The 19,733-nt window shown below is 50.3% G+C and overlaps 1 protein-coding gene across 1 annotated transcript in view; it reads right to left on the bottom strand.

Moving 5' to 3' along the window:
* The window catches only part of LOC141270515 (uncharacterized), a 345,167-nt gene that overhangs the window by 9,984 nt on the left and 315,450 nt on the right, over positions 1-19,733 (bottom strand). The window contains exon 8 of the mRNA XM_073680539.1: positions 6,361-6,368. Within this exon, the coding sequence (XP_073536640.1) occupies positions 6,361-6,368 (8 nt within the window). The remainder of the gene's footprint in view (positions 1-6,360; positions 6,369-19,733) is intronic.

The following is a 19,733-nucleotide window of genomic DNA, read 5'->3' as shown; positions in this document are numbered from 1 at the left end:
CTACAGTAAGTTTTCCTATTTCCTTAAATGCACCCTGTTATAGCGTTATTTTTCCAGGAGACTGTATTTTCTTTCTTCTTGTAATGAGTCATTTTTGCCTGATCTTGTCATGCCATGTATTTGAGGGCAGTTTTTGAAATGCAGAAAAATAATTTTTAATGGTCATCTGGCAGGAAGAGAAAGTCCACTTCTTATGTGAGGTGCAATTTCCTGTATCAAATTAAATCTCCATGGCTTGTGGAAAAGATTAAGATGTAAAACAGTAGCTCATATGTATGTGGTGCTTTCTTAAGACAGATTACAGAAACTGCCAGAGAATGCAAAAAATGATAAAAAAGACACATAAGGTTGGGTTCCTATAATGAGCGTTTGGTGAGTTTTTGATGCTGCATATTGTCAGTGCGCAAAAAACATAGCGTCTTACAAGTCCAGCAGAGTGGATGGATTCATAGAAATCTCACACCCTCTGTGCTTTGTTTAGGCTGCATAAACTGACCTGCTGTGCGTGTTGGGTGTACATTGTTTTATGTGTGGATTATTTCCATAGACTTGCCATTGATGCAGAAAATATGCAGGTAAAAAACACACATGTAGCGTAAATGCGTTAAAAAAGCATCTGTACACGACTGTATCAATATTAAGTTTTGTCAAAGCTATATACCAGAAAGTATCAAAAACAAATCTGCTTTATTTCTAACATGATGTACCAAAAAGAGACAAAAAGCGCAGTGTCAAAAAGAAGAAAAAAAATGCACACCAAAATACTGAATTATTCACAAGACAAACAAGACAATGACAGTTCATAGTCTAATAGAAATCCTCATAGGATGACCCAGTAGAGCGTGGTGTTCAACTGTTTCTTCATTCTAGCCTCCCAAATATGGAATAAAATATGGAATGTAGGCGAAAATAATACCAATAAAAACTTCTACTCATCTCACAAAAAAAACAAGCCCCCACTCAGGTCCATCATCTATCAATGGAAAAAATAGAATTAGTCCTTACCGGTAATTCGTTCTTTAGGAGCTTTCCACGACAGCATTGGAGGATGTCGTCCACGCCCTATTGGGGGACAGGAACACAGAGAGGTTAAAAGCCCCACCGTCAATCGCCAGTGTTTACTAAGATCACCTGGAAATGGTTACCTGACAGTTATATGGAAATCCAAGAACCGAGAAGGGACGGAAATTCGTGATGTCGTGGAAGGCTCCTAGAAAATGAATTACCGGTAAGGACTAATTCTATTTTCTCAAAACGCCTTCCATAACAGCATTGGAGGAATACCAACAATATTTTACTAAGGAAGGACAATAGCTCGGAGGACTTTCCTACCAAAAGCTAAATCCCTACTAGATGACAGATCTAATCTATAATGTTTGGAGAATGTGTGAAGGGAAGACCATGTAGCTGCCCTGCAGATCTGCTCTGAAGATGCACCCGCTCTTTCGGCCAAGGAAGCTGATGTAGATCTGGTAGAATGTGCCTTCAGAACAAATCGGAGGAGCTAGCTGTTGGTTGATGCAAGCTTCGCTGATTGCCTTCTTAATCAAGTTTGCTGTAGTGGATTTAGCGTCCTTCCTCAGTTATGCCCTGAGTGTTGGATAAAGAGATTCTGGTCCACTCTCCAAGACTCAGCTTGGTGAATATAGTGAAGAACAACTCTGCGGACATCTAGGAGATGAAACTCTGCTTCCTTTGATTTGGTTGGGTTCTGGCAATAGGAGGGAAGGAAGACCTCTTGAGAGCGATGAAATTCTAAGACCAACTTAAGGAGAAATGAAGGATCTAGACGAAGTGTAATTCTGTCCTCGGTGACATTCATATAGAGTTCTCTGATAGAGAGAGCCTGCAATTCTCCCACTCTTCAAGCTGAAGTGATGGCTATTAAAAAGGCAGTCTTAAGAGAGAGAGAGATTGTATCGTGCTGGAGGATAGTGGCTCGAAGGGAGAGAGAGTTAGACCCTTGAGCACCACGTTGAGATTCCAATTTGGGACATGAATCTGAATTCTCGGATGAAGTCTGAGTGCCGAAGTCATGAATCTCTTGATCCATCTATGGGAGGCCAGATCCTGATGGAACATAAAGCTTAGGGCTGAAATCTGCACTTTAAGAGTACTAGGTTTAAGTCCCAACTCCAATCCTCTCTGTAGAAAGTCAAGGATCCGAGCTATTTTAGGGTGTAGGGGATCAGGAGTTTCCGGAGCACACCAAGATAAACATTTTTTCCATATCTTGCCGTATATGGCATTGGTTACTGGTTTCCTGCTTTGCTGAAGAGTTCTTATGACTTTCTCAGAAAGACCTTTAGATCTTAGGATCTCGGCTTCATTAACCAGGCTGCAAGGTTTAGCCACTGAGGATTTGGGTGGAATAGTGGGCCCTGTGAGAGAAGGATGTTGACCTGTGGAAGTATCATCGGACCATCCAGGCAGAGTTCTGAGATGGCTCCAAACCAGGGCCTATTGGGTCACAGAGGGGCAACCAGAATTGTGGCAACTTTCTCTAACTGGATTTTCTGGATAGTTTTTGACAGCAGGGGAATTGGAGGAAATGCATAAACCAGTTTGAAGTGCCAAGGATGAGCTAATGCGTCCAACTCTATGGCATTTTCTCTTCTGTCCAGAGAGAAGGAGAGAGGAACTTTTGCGTTTAGGCAACTAGCAAAGTGATCCACCTCGGGGAGATCCCATTTTAATACAAGTGACAGGAACACCTGAAGATTTAGGCTCCATTCTCCTGGATGGATGTCTTTTCTACTTAAAAATCAAGAAAGAAGGAATTGTGCGGTGTTAGGGAAGCGATAGAACAACTAGACAGGGAATTAAGGTTATAACACACAAACCTTTTATTGTTTAATACACTCTAACGCCACCTGGATGGATGTCTTTTATGCTTAGAAAGTCTGCTTGTGTGTTGTCTGAGCCCTTCAGGTGAACTGTCGAAAGTGATAGAAGATGATGTTCTGCCCAGGAGAATATTCGACCCGCAACCTGTGTCAGACTCTCTCTTTGTACCTCCTTGATGACGAAGGAAGGCGACTGTAGTCATATTGTCCGAGAGTATTTTGATGTTAGCCCCCCTGGACCAGGTTGACTGCGGCTCTAAGCGCTTCTTCTACTGCTTTTAGCTCCCTGAAGTTGGAGGATTTGATACTCATCTCGTGACTCCATTAGCCCTGAAAAAGGAGTGTGAGCCACCATGGCTCCCCAACCTAGTATGCTGGCATCAGTAGTCATTGTAATCAGAGGGTATTGCATCCAAAAGATCTCCCTCTGAAGATTCTGGGAGATTAGCCACCAAGAAAGAGAAGCCTTTACCCTACTGGGGGTCCTGGTCTGTTTGTTTAGCAAGTCCCCCATCTGTTCCAGGATTTCAGGATATGATGCTGAAGGAGCCTTGAGTGGGACTGAGCCCATGATACCGACTGGATACAAGCAGTCATCGACCCCAATAATGACATGGTTGTTATCAAGGTTGGGTTTTTCTGGTGTCTGAAAATCGAAACCTCGGTTCTGAGAGCTGTTTGATGCTCCAGCGGAAGGAATGAAGTTTGCTTGTTGGAGTCTAGTAGGACACCCAGGAATCTTCTCCTTGATGAAGAAAGGAGCTTGGATTTCTTGGTGTTTAGAATTCACCCTAAAGAGCGGAGAGTTTCTAAGGTTCTGGACACATGAAGATTGAGGGTCACCACGGAAAGGGCTATGATCAACATGTCGTCCAGATATGGAATTATAAAAACACCCTATTTTTGAATGAGCGCAATGACTTCGGCCATAATCTTTGTAAACACCTGAGGTGCTGAAGAGATGCAAAACGGCAGTACGTTGTACTGGTAGTGTTTCCTCATATTGTCCCTGGAGATTGCGAAGCGTAGAAACTTCCTGTGGGACGGATGGATTGGCACATGATAATAAGCGTCCTTTAAATTTATAGTTGCCATCACATACTCTTTCCCTATTAGTGGCATAATTGATCTTATGGATTCCATCTTGAATAATCTGTACTTGATGTGGTGGTTCAGGGACTTCAGGTTGATTAAGATGAGCGGGGTCCCCGAAGGTTTCCGTATTATAAATAGTTTTGAGTAATGACCCGTCCCTTCCCTGGAGATATTACCCCGGAATTCAGAAGGTCCTGTAGACCGACTGATAACAGGTCCTAAGCTCTCCGAGAAGGAAGGGAAGTGACCCGTAGGACCTGAGGGGGGTGAGTTTCGAATTCCAAGAGAAGACCCTCTTTGATGGTATTGAGGATCCACTGGCATGAAGATATTGCCTGCCACAGGGGAAACAAACCCGAGAGACGCCCCCCCCCCCCCCGACACGGATCAAGTCATTGCCTCTCCTGCTGCTGTTGCTGAGGTACAAGGATGTTACGGCCCTTGCCTCCTTTAGGGTAGGCCCAGTGCCCAGACTTTCCCTTCTCTTTATATTGGGAGGGATTATTCTGAGGAAGTTGAAAGGAACGCTTCTTAGCTTGTTTCTGCTCAGGAAGGGTTTTTTTTCTGTCCGAGGCCTTTTCCAGGATATCATCCAGGTCTGGCCCGAATACATATTTCACCTGAAAGGGGATGGAGCAGAGTTTTACCTTTAGAGGTAATATCTCCACTCCACGTTTTAAGCCACAGTGCGCAGCGAGCGGTATTGGATAAAACAGCTGCTCTGGCCACGATTCGGACTGACTCCGAAGAGGCATCCGCCAAGAAATCTGTGGCTTTTTGAAGGAGGAGAATGGAATCTAGCAGGTCTTCTCTAGATGTGCCCCGGGACAGATGTTCCTCCAGTTGGGCTAGCCACTTGAAGAGGGATCTGGCCACACAAGAGATATTGACCTTAAGAGAGGCAGAAAAGGTTTCCCATGATTTTTTAAGGAAGCTTTCCATTTCACGGTCCAAGGAGTCCTTTAAATTCGGATGAGTCTTCAAAGGGGAGCGAGGTTTTTCTCACTACCCTTGCCACCTGGATATCTACCTTAGGAATGTCCCACTCAAATTCTTCACCCTCCAGTGGAAATCTATGTTTTAATTCCGAGGGGTGGTGAGACGGTTTTTCCGGGGCTTCCCATTTCTGGCGATTGAGATCTCTAATGACCTCATGAACTGGAAATCCAATTTGCTTTTTAGATTTAAGGCCCCTAAACATTTCATCCTGAACAGAATAGGGAACCTCAACCTCTTCTAGCCCCATAGTACCCCTGGTGGAATGAAGTAACTCCTCCAAGTTATCTGATGAGAAATAATATCTACCAGTCTCCATCCTTTTGCCGGAACCTAAGAATGCTCTCTCTTCAAAATGGTCTGAGGCAGAACTACTGGCCTCAATGGAAAACACTTCTGAATCTACCTCCTGAATCCTTCTCTTCTTAGGGAGAGAGGGTATAGAGGAGGTATAGTTGGGCAGGGGCAATGGATGCCTTGACCTCCTGCTTGATGACCTGGACTTCTTGTCTAACCAGTGACCCAAGCTCCTCTATTAACGAGGGGTTTTCTTCTTTAACAAGGTTATCCGTGCAGGGTTGGCACAATTTCTTCCTATAGAATGGGGGCAGTTTTTTAGCGCAGATACCACATCTACGGGACTGGTTCTTATCCTTCTTAGTAGCGGGGGCCTTGTCTTCCTAAGAGAGGGGACGTGCTGGGCTCTGCAGATGCAGGGATACTGGCTCTGTCACCCTCCATGATGGAGATAGCCTTACCTGGTGACGTCTTCTGGCAGGTTTTTATAGAAAAAAAGTGCCTCCAGCAAGGAACACCTGCTCCCTTCCCCTTCAGGTCACCTGCGGGCCAACGGGCGTGCCATCCCTTGCATGCCGGCTCTGGGAAGTGTGCAAACATCGTACGTTCCAGCGTGAAACGTATAGACCGGAAGTGACCAGGACCTTCTGATGTCACTTCCGGCGCACGCGCACAGACCGCCGGAGGAAGGAGGAGATGCTGGAGAGTTGAAACAGGCTTCCGGCATGAAATTTACCTGGCCTGCTTTACCCTCTATGAGGCGCAGGAAGACTGAGACGGTCCCCATCGGGAGCAGAATGGAGGGAGCACCCCGACCGACCACTGCCCGGCAAGTATAAAAAAACGTAAGCACGATGCTGCCCTGCCGGCCAGACAGTACTGCAGGACCTCTCCATGCCCCAAGGGGGACAGGAAAACACTGGCGATTCATGGTGCGGAGGGGCTTTTAACTTCTCTGTGTTCCTGTCCCCAAATAGGGCGTTGACGATATCCTCCAATGCTGTCGTGGAAGGTGTTTTGAGAAACAGAGGTTTCCACATTAGTGGCGCCATACGCTCTTGAAAATCAACATGGCTTCCATAAACCAATCCAGCAATATCCGCTCTCCCAAAGTCAAATCTCCCACTTCTGAGCCTTGCAGCGTGCCCAAACCACATTTAGCATCTATGTATTTGGCATTACTATAGCGAGAAGAACCCACTGAATTTACGGTGTGTGTGTCTCCAGAAGCACAATCTGGGCACAATGTATTGGGTAATAAAATGGTACATTTCCAGAAAAACACTGTGGAGTCAAAATAGTCACTACTCCTATAGATTAATTCACTGAGGGTTATAAATTCCAAAATGGACTCACTTTATGGGGATTTCAACTGCTCTGGTTTTCTTTCATTTAGTTATATTAGGGCTTCTGTAAATGGTGTGTCCCATCTCCTCTGGGATCTGCTCCTGTGACGTCTGCTGCTGTCACCAGGAGCCGCCTTATTCATTCTGCAGGCAGCAGAGGTAATGGAGGAGATATAGGGACCAGAAGCTCTGGGTGGCGCAGGTTCTGTCAAGCCACTAAGGTTAGGGTGCCTAGGACCTGTAGTACCATCCAGTCTGGCAGTATGGGTGTGTGCTGTCCAGTTGGAGTAATCAGCTTCTTACTTCAGCCAACTGGAGAGCACCACACCCTACTAAAGCTGGAAGCATATTGCTGGAAGCTGCCAGATACAACCTTGTTCTCCACTGGTTCAGTCATCTGTGCTCAGCTCCCGGATTGTGTATTTGTTTCCGGACTACTCGTGTCTTCTGATTTTGTATTTTCTATGCCCTCTCGGTTCTGACTCGGCTACCTGACTTTTCTTCTTGCCATGTCACACTACAGAAGAGTAGGTAACACCAAGGTCCAAGGTTACGGGTCTCTGTGTATGTTCAGGTCCACATAGAGGGGTGAAAGTGTGACGAGCAAGGCAATCCATGGGATTTGAAAACAGAGTAGATATCGCCAAGCCGGCTCGTGGTGGTCATCTTTTGAGCTGCCAGGTGACCGTGAACTGCGCCCCCAATACATTGTGTCTGCAAACTATTACAGCAAAATCTGCATTCAAATAGCTAAATGGCGCATCTTCCCTTCTTTACCTGCCATGTGCCCAGACAGTAGTGTACAACCATATATAGGGCATTGCTGGATTCAAGAAGAGTTGGAAAATAATTTGTAAGGTCCATCTGTTTCTTATTATCCTTTATGAAGAATTCCAAAGATATCACCACATAAAGTGACACACGTCAGATTTGAAAAATGGGGCCTGATTAGGAACAAAAAACTGGCTGCAGGAAGGGGTTAAATAAGAGGATTTGGGGAACTAACTACTGTAGTCAAAACTGTGACTATAGACAATAAACACATCTACTGAAATGATCAAACTCAACAGTCTTCATCAATAAAAAATGAGTAACTAGCGGTGAAACGTCTCTGGGGTAATTGGAGTATGGGGCTCGGTGGTTCTTGACAATCTAAACTATGAGAAGGGACAATATTTTCTGTCAGATATGTTTCAAGAAGAAATATTAGACATTCAAAGAGAACTTTTTATAATAATGCAGAGCGGAGGCGTCTTAAATTTAAACCTCTGGCATTGGGAAGAGGTAATAGAGACCTACTTTTAAAGACTACGAGGGAGTTACAGAGTCACATAAGTGAGTCAGGCCGATCCCATCACAATCAAACTATCGTACAGAATTTATGGAATTTATGACAAGGCGTGAATCCATGAAACCATGGCTCGAGCTATGCCGACACATCTCCTGCAGACGTGAATAAATGTATATTACAGTCATCAGCCACGCACAGCTTAGAGATATATCATGGCACAGGTGTAATGTTTTCTGTATAGTTTATCACAATCCTGTTTGAAGTTAGTTGGTTTGAAAAGAAACTGAAAAGTCAGGATAAAGGGAAACTCTGTTGTTATTGTACAGAAATTTACACTTGGCCCTCACTGCACATTTAATGTTGTCGATCATAAAAGTGAAGTTTGGTCAGAAAGACTGGACCTGGTCTTGTAGGGACCATATGAGCACATTCAGCAGCACCGAAGGGAGAGAAGGTAGATTCATCCAATAGGAAATTAGGGATATAGGAAGCAAACAGCATCATTACCCTCCGCTTCTTCAAGTGATTTTCTAACTTGTCAGCACATTCTACGTACGCTTTTGTTTGGCTTTGTGGTTTACATATCTGGGCAGGTTAGGGTCAGCATCTCATAATCCCAGGAGTAAGGGGATCCTCAAGGTTGTAAGTTCTAGAGTAAAGGGCTTTCAATGGCCAAAGTCATTTGATTAGTTTTTGGTGGAAGAGAGTGTTGTGGTCTAGCAGCAAAATAGTGATCACACAATTGTGATACGGCCGGACTACACGACCGATAAAGCAGCCACAGCTGCTGACTGAGAAGAATCTATGACTTCTCTGCATTTAGTAGTTACTACTCACCTGGGTAGTCATATGTAGGAATCTCCTCTTTACATCGCTCATCATCTCTCACATATGTTTCTGCCGTATCAATATGGGTCAGATCTTCACCCTGAAACAAATATTGTAAAAGTCACATCTATGATCAACTCTAATCCTGCCATCTCCACTGTTCACATTACACAAGTATAAAACATGTAATACTGGTGGATAAAACAAGACTGAACACAAGACCTTCACAGCCGTCTACACATCATAGGGGAGATCTCATGACACCTTCTCGCCATCTACCTGATAATCCTGAAGAACATTGGGATCTTCTTGTTTACAGTCTTGAGGAAGAAGAGGACGGGGACATCTCTCTGGTATTGTTCTCTTATTGGATAGATCTGGAGGAAACACATACAGGGACTGAATTCATTCTTTACATACAGATAATTATAGGCCGTGTGTATTTAGTCCTGTCTGTTACCTGGTGATGCGAGAGGCTGGGGAACCTCCATCATGATGTCCTTGTACAGATCTTTGTGTCCTTCTAAATACTCCCACTCCTCCATGGAGAAATATACGGTGACGTCCTGACACCTTATAGGAACTTGACACATACAATGATACCGTCATCCCCCCGATCCCTTCACAGAATTACTTTATAATGTCCCAGTATTTCCAGCAGTGTCACCTCTCCAGTCAGCAGCTCAATCATCTTGTAGGTGAGTTGTAGGATCTTCTGGTCATTGATGTCCTCATGTATCAAGAGGTGAGGTGGAGGCCCTGTGATTGGGCTCAGGGGTCTTCCCAATCCTTCAGACACAGGGTTCTGACAGCGCTCACTAGAGGTCTTCTTCACTACTGTGTAATCCTGGTTATGGAGAGACACATTAATAAATCTCACTACAGACATTTCCAGAGTCCTCACCTCTCCAGTTCTGTCCATCTGTTATTCCCATAGATACAGTTGTGCTTAAAAGTTTACATACCCCGGCAGAATTTTTGCTTTCTTGGCCTTGTTTCAGAAAATATAAATGATAACAAAAATACTTTTTCTCCACTCATGGTTATTGGTTGCGTGAAGCCATTTATTGTCAAACTACTGTGTTGTCTCTTTTTAAATCTTAATGACAACCAAAAACATCCAAATGACCCTGATCAAAAGTTCACATACCCTGGTGATTTTGGCCTGGTAACATGCTCAGAATTGGACACAAATGGGTTTAAATGGCTACTAAAGGTAACATCCTAACCTGTAACCTGTTTGCTTGTAATCAGTGTGTGTGCATAAAAGCCTAGTGAGTTTCTGGGATCCAGACACGTAAATTGCCTCTTCAGAGAAAAAGAGGACTTGTACTCTATAGCACCACCTATTGGAAGCAGCAATCCTACAAGTCACAATCAACCCTTTAACGAGTCGTGCAATATGACTTAGGATAAAAGCCAAATCAGAATCTCAATTTGCAGACACGGTGTTTCGGGCTGTTGGCCCTCGTCAGTGCAAAGTATGAGAACTGATTTGGCTAGGTGAGAGGCTCTGGACTGAGGTCTAAGGGGTAACGTTTCTCCTTATGGAGAGTGACACACCAGCTCTGGCACGTCAAGGTAAAGAGGCTTATTCACCGTGCAATGCTCCTCTGGGAAATTTAATATGCAAATTGCCTCTTCAGAATCTCAATTTACAGACACGGTGTTTCGGGCTGTTGGCCCTCGTCAGTGCAAAGTATGAGAACTGATTTGGCTCCATAAGGAGAAAAGTTACCCCTTAGACCTCAGTCCAGAGCCTCTCACCTAGCCAAATCAGTTCTCATACTTTGCACTTCCAATTTTATAAGACACTGGATTCTACATAAGTTTCAGATGCTTGTTAGAATTTGAGATGGGTTTATAGAGTTGAATTTGAAGGGAAATTGTGTAGTCCCTGATCATCTAAGCAATTAAACATTTTCCTGTACAGCAGCTTGTAGGATTGCTGCTTCCAATGGGTGGTGCTATAAAGTACTAGTCCTCTTTTTCTCTGAAGAGTCAATTTGCATATTAAATTTCCCAGAGGAGCATTGCATGGCGAATAAGCCTCCTTACCTTGACGTGCCAGAGCTGGTGTGTCACTCTCCATAAGGAGAAACGTTACCCCTAGGATCCAGACAGACTCTTGCATCTTTCATCCAGTCACTGACATTTCTGGATTGAGACTCATGGGAAAAGCAAAAGAATTGTCAACGGATCTATGGGAAAAGGTAGTTGAACTGTATAACACAGGAAAGGGATACAAAAAGATATCCAAGGAATAGATAATGCCAGTCAGCAGCGTTCAAACTGTGATTAACAAATGGAAAATCAGGGGCTCTGTAAAAACCAAACCACGGTCACGTAGACCAACAACTGCCAGGAGAATTGTACTGGATGAGAAGAAAAACCCACAAATAGCATCAGCTGAAATTCAGGACTCTCTGAAACTAGAGGTGTGGCTGTTTCAAGATGCACAATAAGGAGGCACTTGAAGAAAAATGGGCTGCATGGTTGAGTCGCCAGAAGAAAGTCATTACTGCGCAAATACCACAAAGTATCTCGCATATGATACGCCAAACAGCACAGAGACAAGCCTCAAAACTTCTGGAACAAGGTAATTTGGAGTGATGAGACCAAAATTGAACTTTTTGGCCACAACCATAAACGTTACATTTGGAGAGAGGTCAACAAGGCCTATGATGAAAGGAACACCATTCCAACAGTAAAGCACAGAGGTGGATCGCTGATGTTTTGGGGATGTGTGAGCTACAAAGGTATAGGAAATTTGGTAAAAGTTGAAGAAAGATTAATGCAGCATGATATCAGCAAATACTGGAGGTAAATTTGCACTCAACAGCCCGGAAGCTGCGCATGGGACGTACTTGGATGTTCCAACATGACAACGATCCAAAACACAAGGCCAAGTCGACCTGTCATTGGCTACAGCAGAACAAAGTGAAGGTTCTGGAGTGGCCATCTCAGTCTCCTGACCTCAATATCATTGAGCCACTCCATGGAGATCTCAAGCGCGCAGTTCATGCTAGACATGGCAGGAATTTACAGTTTTTTTTGTATCATTCATATTCTCTGAAACAAGGCCAAGAAAGCAAAAATTCTGCCGGGGTATGTAAACTTTTGAGCACAACTGTAAGAATGATGTAATGTGACATAATCAGAATCTCTCACCGCTCCGGTAAGCCGGAAGAGGATCTCCAGGGTGAGGTGTAATATTTTCTCCGCCATCTTGTCTCTGTCCATATCCATCTTTGATGGGTAAATCAGGAAAATGATTTTATATACAAGATCTTCACTGAGAGGATCCGATATTATAGAGACCTAAATGAGAAGAAGATGAGCCGTTGTAACATCATAAAAATCCTGTGTAATAATACAATTACTGGAGATAATAAGGGAAATATATGAGGAGATTTATTATTTTACAGTATTTAGTTTTGTTCTTTACATCTAGTAATAAAACCTATATATTTTAAGCCACAGACAACAAGCAGTTTCTTCCTTGGAGTCTGCAGCTGAATACATTTCTCATAGACTCATCTTCCATAACACTAATTCTCGTCTCATTTACCGACACTGGAATCGGCATTAGCAATACTGCAGGAGATATTCATTACACGTGACATGAGAAATAACTACTTCATGATGAGGATGACATCCTCATCTTCTATTACGGCTCTAGAAACATATTTGGCCAGAGTCCGTCACTGACTACATCACCACCGGTCGTCTATATGAATGTTTCCCGTCTTCCTCAGACTAATCTTCTATCACGTTAGATTTCATGTCTGATTCACACACAGAAGTTTGAGGAATTTCTAAAAGCTTTTTTATTTGAACAAACACCGTAGACAGAAATGATTTGATACCAAAGTTTCCATGTACAGTGATTTATGGGGTTTATTTCTGACCTTAGGCTTTCCTATATTACAAGAAAAACTCCGTAAAAAAGCAGATATTAAAATGTTTCAAAATAAAATTGGCACCAACAATTCTTGTAAAAAGAAAGAGACATGCAAAAAGCATAAGACACATTTTGTTATTTTTTTAACACGTTAAACATTTGTTTTAAAAAAAACAAAACTTTTGGGCACCAGAACAGAACATAGATGTACACTGCAGGGATGGCACAGGTGTGACTGCACAAAAACCCTGGCAGTTTAACCACTTGCTGCTGTCAAAAGCAAACATGTCATCCAAGAAGGTTTGACAGAGTTCAGCTGAATACCCCTCCCTTCAAATACTCGATAGTATGGGGCTGCTTTTTTACTATGACACTTAAAAGCCTAATAATGGTGAACGAAAGTTTATTAGGCCAGATCAGAGGCAGCGTCCAATAAGTTACCTTTTAACGCCCCCATACACATTAGACTAAAGATGCATGAAAACACTGATTTCAGGGCTTTTGTCGACTATATAATGTATTTGGGGGCCTCCCGACAGATAATGTCAGGAGAGAGAAGGGACTCCAGCATGTCACTCAAGGATACTCGGTGCATACCCGAGCACCCGATGCAAACTCAAGTAGTGAGCACTTGGGCTCAACACTAGTCGCCATATCGTCATCATTTGTTTTTTGTTTACTTTTGAAAAAAATCCTAATCCTAACCCCAACACAACCCTAACCTCAACGCAACCGTAACACAACCCTAACCCTATCCTGAAGAATCCATTCACTATAAAGAGGCAGCGGTATTAATAATTAGATGACTTTATTCTTCGGGTCGGTGCGATTACAGTGATACCAGATTAATATCGGGTTTTTATGATTCACAGCTGTCACACACTAAATGACTTTTTTTTTGCAAAGACTAGTTTTTGCATCGTCATATTTTGAGAGCTATAATTTTTCCATATTTTGGCCGACAGAGTCATGTGACGGCTTGTTTTTTGCGAGACAAGTTGACATTTTTATTGGTACCATTTTTGGGCATGTGACATTTTTTGATCGCTTTCTGTTCCGATTTTTGGGAGGTAGAATAAAGAAAAACCAACAATTCAGGAATTGTTTTTTGGGATTTTTTTATGTCGTTCCATGTGTGGTAAAATTGATAAGGCAGCTTTATTCCTCGAGTCAGTACGTTTACAGCTAAACTACATTTATATCGTTTTATGTTATGGCGCTTTTACACAATAAAAGCTATTTTATAGAAAAAAAACATTTTTTTTGCATTGCTTTACTCAGAGTTAGAACTTTTATTTTTCGGCTGATGGAGCTGTATGGCGGCTTGTTTTTTTGCGGGACAAGATGACGTTTTCAGCAATACCATTTTTATCTACATTTGTCTTTTTCACCGTGTTTTATTCTACTTTTTGTTCGGCGGTACGATGATCAAGCACCGTTTTTTTGCTTTGTTTTTTTTTTATTCTTGTTTTTACGGTGGGGTTAACTAGTGGGACAGTTTTATAGGTCAGGTCGCTCCAGACGTGGCGATACCAAATATATGTACTTTTATTGTTTTGTTTTTTTTAGAATATATACAGTGCAGACCAAAAGTTTGGACACACCTTCTCATTTAAAGATTTTTCTGTATTTTCTTGACTATGAAAATTGTACATTCACACTGAAGGCATCAAAACTATGAATTAACACATGTGGAATTATATAATTAACAAAAAAGTGTGAAACAACTGAAAATATGTCTTATATTCTAGGTTCTTCAAAGTAGCCACCTTTTGCTTTGATGACTGCTTTGCACACTCTTGGCATTCTCTTGATGAGCTTCAAGAGGTAGTCACCGGAAATGGTTTTCACTTCACAGGTGTGCCCTGTCAGGTTTAATAAGTGGGATTTCTTGCCTTATAAATGGGATGGAGGTAAAGGCTGTCGGGCTGGACAGGCAGTCGGGCAGTCGGGCTGGACAGGCAGTCGGGCTGGACAGGCAGTCGGGCTGGACAGGCAGTCGGGCTGGACAGGCAGTCGGGCAGTCGGGCTGGACAGGCAGTCGGGCAGTCGGGCTGGACAGGCAGTCGGGCTGGACAGGCAGTCGGGCTGGACAGGCAGTCGGGCTGTCGGGCTGGACAGGCAGTCGGGCTGGACAGGCAGTCGGGCTGGACAGGCAGTCGGGCTGGACAGGCAGTCGGGCTGGACAGGCAGTCGGGCTGTCGGGCTGGACAGGCAGTCGGGCTGGACAGGCAGTCGGGCTGGACAGGCAGTCGGGCTGGACAGGCAGTCGGGCTGGACAGGCAGTCGGGCTGGACAGGCAGTCGGGCTGGACAGGCAGTCGGGCTGTCGGGCTGGACAGGCAGTCGGGCTGTCGGGCTGGACAGGCAGTCGGGCTGTCGGGCTGGACAGGCAGTCGGGCTGTCGGGCTGGACAGGCAGTCGGGCTGTCGGGCTGGACAGGCAGTCGGGCTGGACAGGCAGTCGGGCTGGACAGGCAGTCGGGCTGGACAGGCAGTCGGGCAGTCGGGCTGGACAGGCAGTCGGGCTGGCGGGCTGGACAGGCAGTCGGGCTGGACAGGCAGTCGGGCTGGACAGGCAGTCGGGCTGGACAGGCAGTCGGGCTGTCGGGCTGGACAGGCAGTCGGGCTGGACAGGCAGTCGGGCTGGACAGGCAGTCGGGCTGGACAGGCAGTCGGGCTGGACAGGCAGTCGGGCTGGACAGGCAGTCGGGCTGGACAGGCAGTCGGGCTGGACAGGCAGTCGGGCTGTCGGGCTGGACAGGCAGTCGGGCTGGACAGGCAGTCGGGCTGGACAGGCAGTCGGGCTGGACAGGCAGTCGGGCTGGCGGGCTGGACAGGCAGTCGGGCTGGACAGGCAGTCGGGCTGGACAGGCAGTCGGGCTGGACAGGCAGTCGGGCTGGACAGGCAGTCGGGCTGGCGGGCTGGACAGGCAGTCGGGCTGGACAGGCAGTCGGGCTGGACAGGCAGTCGGGCTGGACAGGCAGTCGGGCTGTCGGGCTGGACAGGCAGTCGGGCTGGACAGGCAGTCGGGCTGGACAGGCAGTCGGGCTGGCGGGCTGGACAGGCAGTCGGGCTGGACAGGCAGTCGGGCTGGACAGGCAGTCGGGCTGGACAGGCAGTCGGGCTGGACACGCAGTCGGGCAGTCGAGCTGGACAGGCAGTCGGGCAGTCGAGCTGGACAGGCAGTCGGGCAGTCGGGCTGGACAGGCAGTCGGGCTGGACAGGCAGTCGGGCTGGACAGGCAGTCGGGCTGTCGGGCTGGACAGGCAGTCGGGCTGTCGGGCTGGACAGGCAGTCGGGCTGTCGGGCTGGACAGGCAGTCGGGCTGTCGGGCTGGACAGGCAGTCGGGCTGTCGGGCTGGACAGGCAGTCGGGCTGTCGGGCTGGACAGGCAGTCGGGCTGTCGGGCTGGACAGGCAGTCGGGCTGGACAGGCAGTCGGGCTGGACAGGCAGTCGGGCTGGACAGGCAGTCGGGCTGGACAGGCAGTCGGGCTGGACAGGCAGTCGGGCTGGCGGGCTGGACAGGCAGTCGGGCTGGCGGGCTGGACAGGCAGTCGGGCTGGACAGGCAGTCGGGCAGTCGGGCTGGACAGGCAGTCGGGCAGTCGGGCTGGACAGGCAGTCGGGCAGTCGGGCTGGACAGGCAGTCGGGCAGTCGGGCTGGACAGGCAGTCGGGCTGGACAGGCAGTCGGGCTGGACAGGCAGTCGGGCTGGACAGGCAGTCGGGCTGGACAGGCAGTCGGGCTGTCGGGCTGGACAGGCAGTCGGGCTGTCGGGCTGGACAGGCAGTCGGGCTGGACAGGCAGTCGGGCTGGACAGGCAGTCGGGCTGGACAGGCAGTCGGGCTGGACAGGCAGTCGGGCTGTCGGGCTGGACAGGCAGTCGGGCTGGACAGGCAGTCGGGCTGGACAGGCAGTCGGGCTGGACAGGCAGTCGGGCTGGACAGGCAGTCGGGCTGGACAGGCAGTCGGGCTGGCGGGCTGGACAGGCAGTCGGGCTGGACAGGCAGTCGGGCTGGACAGGCAGTCGGGCTGGACAGGCAGTCGGGCTGGACAGGCAGTCGGGCTGGACAGGCAGTCGGGCTGGACAGGCAGTCGGGCAGTCGGGCTGGACAGGCAGTCAGGCTGGACAGGCAGTCGGGCTGGACAGGCAGTCGGGCTGGACAGGCAGTCGGGCAGTCGGGCTGGACAGGCAGTCAGGCTGGACAGGCAGTCGGGCTGGACAGGCAGTCGGGCTGGACAGGCAGTCGGGCTGGACAGGCAGTCGGGCTGGACAGGCAGTCGGGCTGGACAGGCAGTCGGGCTGTCGGGCTGGACAGGCAGTCGGGCTGTCGGGCTGGACAGGCAGTCGGGCTGTCGGGCTGGACAGGCAGTCGGGCTGTCGGGCTGGACAGGCAGTCGGGCTGTCGGGCTGGACAGGCAGTCGGGCTGTCGGGCTGGACAGGCAGTCGGGCTGTCGGGCTGGACAGGCAGTCGGGCTGTCGGGCTGGACAGGCAGTCGGGCTGTCGGGCTGGACAGGCAGTCGGGCTGTCGGGCTGGACAGGCAGTCGGGCTGTCGGGCTGGACAGGCAGTCGGGCTGGACAGGCAGTCGGGCTGTCGGGCTGGACAAGCAGTCGGGCTGTCGGGCTGGACAGGCAGTCGGGCTGTCGGGCTGGACAGGCAGTCGGGCTGTCGGGCTGGACAGGCAGTCGGGCTGGACAGGCAGTCGGGCTGTCGGGCTGGACAGGCAGTCGGGCTGGACAGGCAGTCGGGCTGGACAGGCAGTCGGGCTGTCGGGCTGGACAGGCAGTCGGGCTGTCGGGCTGGACAGGCAGTCGGGCTGTCGGGCTGGACGGGCTGGACAGGCAGTCGGGCTGGACAGGCAGTCGGGCTGGACAGGCAGTCGGGCTGGACAGGCAGTCGGGCTGGACAGGCAGTCGGGCTGGACAGGCAGTCGGGCTGGACAGGCAGTCGGGCTGGACAGGCAGTCGGGCTGGACAGGCAGTCGGGCTGGCGGGCTGGACAGGCAGTCGGGCTGGCGGGCTGGACAGGCAGTCGGGCTGGACAGGCAGTCGGGCTGGACAGGCAGTCGGGCTGTCGGGCTGGACAGGCAGTCGGGCTGGACAGGCAGTCGGGCTGGACAGGCAGTCGGGCTGGACAGGCAGTCGGGCTGGCGGGCTGGACAGGCAGTCGGGCTGGCGGGCTGGACAGGCAGTCGGGCTGGCGGGCTGGACAGGCAGTCGGGCTGGACAGGCAGTCGGGCTGTCGGGCTGGACAGGCAGTCGGGCTGGACAGGCAGTCGGGCTGGACAGGCAGTCGGGCTGGCGGGCTGGACAGGCAGTCGGGCTGGACAGGCAGTCGGGCTGGACAGGCAGTCGGGCTGTCGGGCTGGACAGGCAGTCGGGCTGTCGGGCTGGACAGGCAGTCGGGCTGGACAGGCAGTCGGGCTGGACAGGCAGTCGGGCTGGACAGGCAGTCGGGCTGGACAGGCAGTCGGGCTGGACAGGCAGTCGGGCTGTCGGGCTGGACAGGCAGTCGGGCTGTCGGGCTGGACAGGCAGTCGGGCTGTCGGGCTGGACAGGCAGTCGGGCTGTCGGGCTGGACAGGCAGTCGGGCTGGACAGGCAGTCGGGCTGGACAGGCAGTCGGGCTGGACAGGCAGTCGGGCAGTCGGGCTGGACAGGCAGTCGGGCTGGACAGGCAGTCGGGCTGGACAGGCAGTCGGGCTGGACAGGCAGTCGGGCTGGACAGGCAGTCGGGCTGGACAGGCAGTCGGGCTGGACAGGCAGTCGGGCTGGACAGGCAGTCGGGCTGTCGGGCTGGACAGGCAGTCGGGCTGGACAGGCAGTCGGGCTGTCGGGCTGGACAGGCAGTCGGGCTGGACAGGCAGTCGGGCTGTCGGGCTGGACAGGCAGTCGGGCTGGACAGGCAGTCGGGCTGGACAGGCAGTCGGGCTGGACAGGCAGTCGGGCTGGCGGGCTGGACAGGCAGTCGGGCTGGCGGGCTGGACAGGCAGTCGGGCTGGACAGGCAGTCGGGCTGTCGGGCTGGACAGGCAGTCGGGCTGGACAGGCAGTCGGGCTGTCGGGCTGGACAGGCAGTCGGGCTGGACAGGCAGTCGGGCTGGACAGGCAGTCGGGCTGGACAGGCAGTCGGGCTGTCGGGCTGGACAGGCAGTCGGGCTGGACAGGCAGTCGGGCTGGCGGGCTGGACAGGCAGTCGGGCTGGACAGGCAGTCGGGCTGGCGGGCTGGACAGGCAGTCGGGCTGGACAGGCAGTCGGGCTGGCGGGCTGGACAGGCAGTCGGGCTGGACAGGCAGTCGGGCTGGACAGGCAGTCGGGCTGGACAGGCAGTCGGGCTGGACAGGCAGTCGGGCTGGCGGGCTGGACAGGCAGTCGGGCTGGCGGGCTGGACAGGCAGTCGGGCTGGCGGGCTGGACAGGCAGTCGGGCTGGACAGGCAGTCGGGCTGGACAGGCAGTCGGGCTGGACAGGCAGTCGGGCTGGCGGGCTGGACAGGCAGTCGGGCTGGCGGGCTGGCGGGCTGGACAGGCAGTCGGGCTGGACAGGCAGTCGGGCTGGCGGGCTGGACAGGCAGTCGGGCTGGACAGGCAGTCGGGCTGGACAGGCAGTCGGGCTGGACAGGCAGTCGGGCTGGACAGGCAGTCGGGCTGGCGGGCTGGACAGGCAGTCGGGCTGGACAGGCAGTCGGGCTGGACAGGCAGTCGGGCTGGCGGGCTGGACAGGCAGTCGGGCTGGACAGGCAGTCGGGCTGGCGGGCTGGACAGGCAGTCGGGCTGGACAGGCAGTCGGGCTGGCGGGCTGGACAGGCAGGCGGGCTGGACAGGCAGTCGGGCTGGCGGGCTGGACAGGCAGTCGGGCTGGACAGGCAGTCGGGCTGGACAGGCAGTCAGGCTGGCGGGCTGGACAGGCAGTCAGGCTGTCAGCGGGACCTGAGGGCTGAAGCAGAATAAGTATACAGAGCTACAACCTTGCACGGGCACCTTTTGGAGGAGGTGCCTTTTATATGAGAAGTCCTCTGGCCATTGGCCGGAGACTCCTTAGGAAATCGCGCGCGGCCCCTTTAAGAGGGAGGGAGCACGCGCGCCCTAAGCACAGTGCCCGGGAAGCTGCGCGCACCGGCAGCATC

Source organism: Phyllobates terribilis, unplaced genomic scaffold, assembly GCF_046119375.1.
Source record: "Phyllobates terribilis strain yellow unplaced genomic scaffold, ASM4611937v1 Scaffold_5__5_contigs__length_657084704, whole genome shotgun sequence".
NCBI lineage: Eukaryota > Metazoa > Chordata > Amphibia > Anura > Dendrobatidae > Phyllobates > Phyllobates terribilis.
Note: the sequence above shows the minus strand (reverse complement) of the source record. Positions and strands in the feature narration are given on the sequence as shown.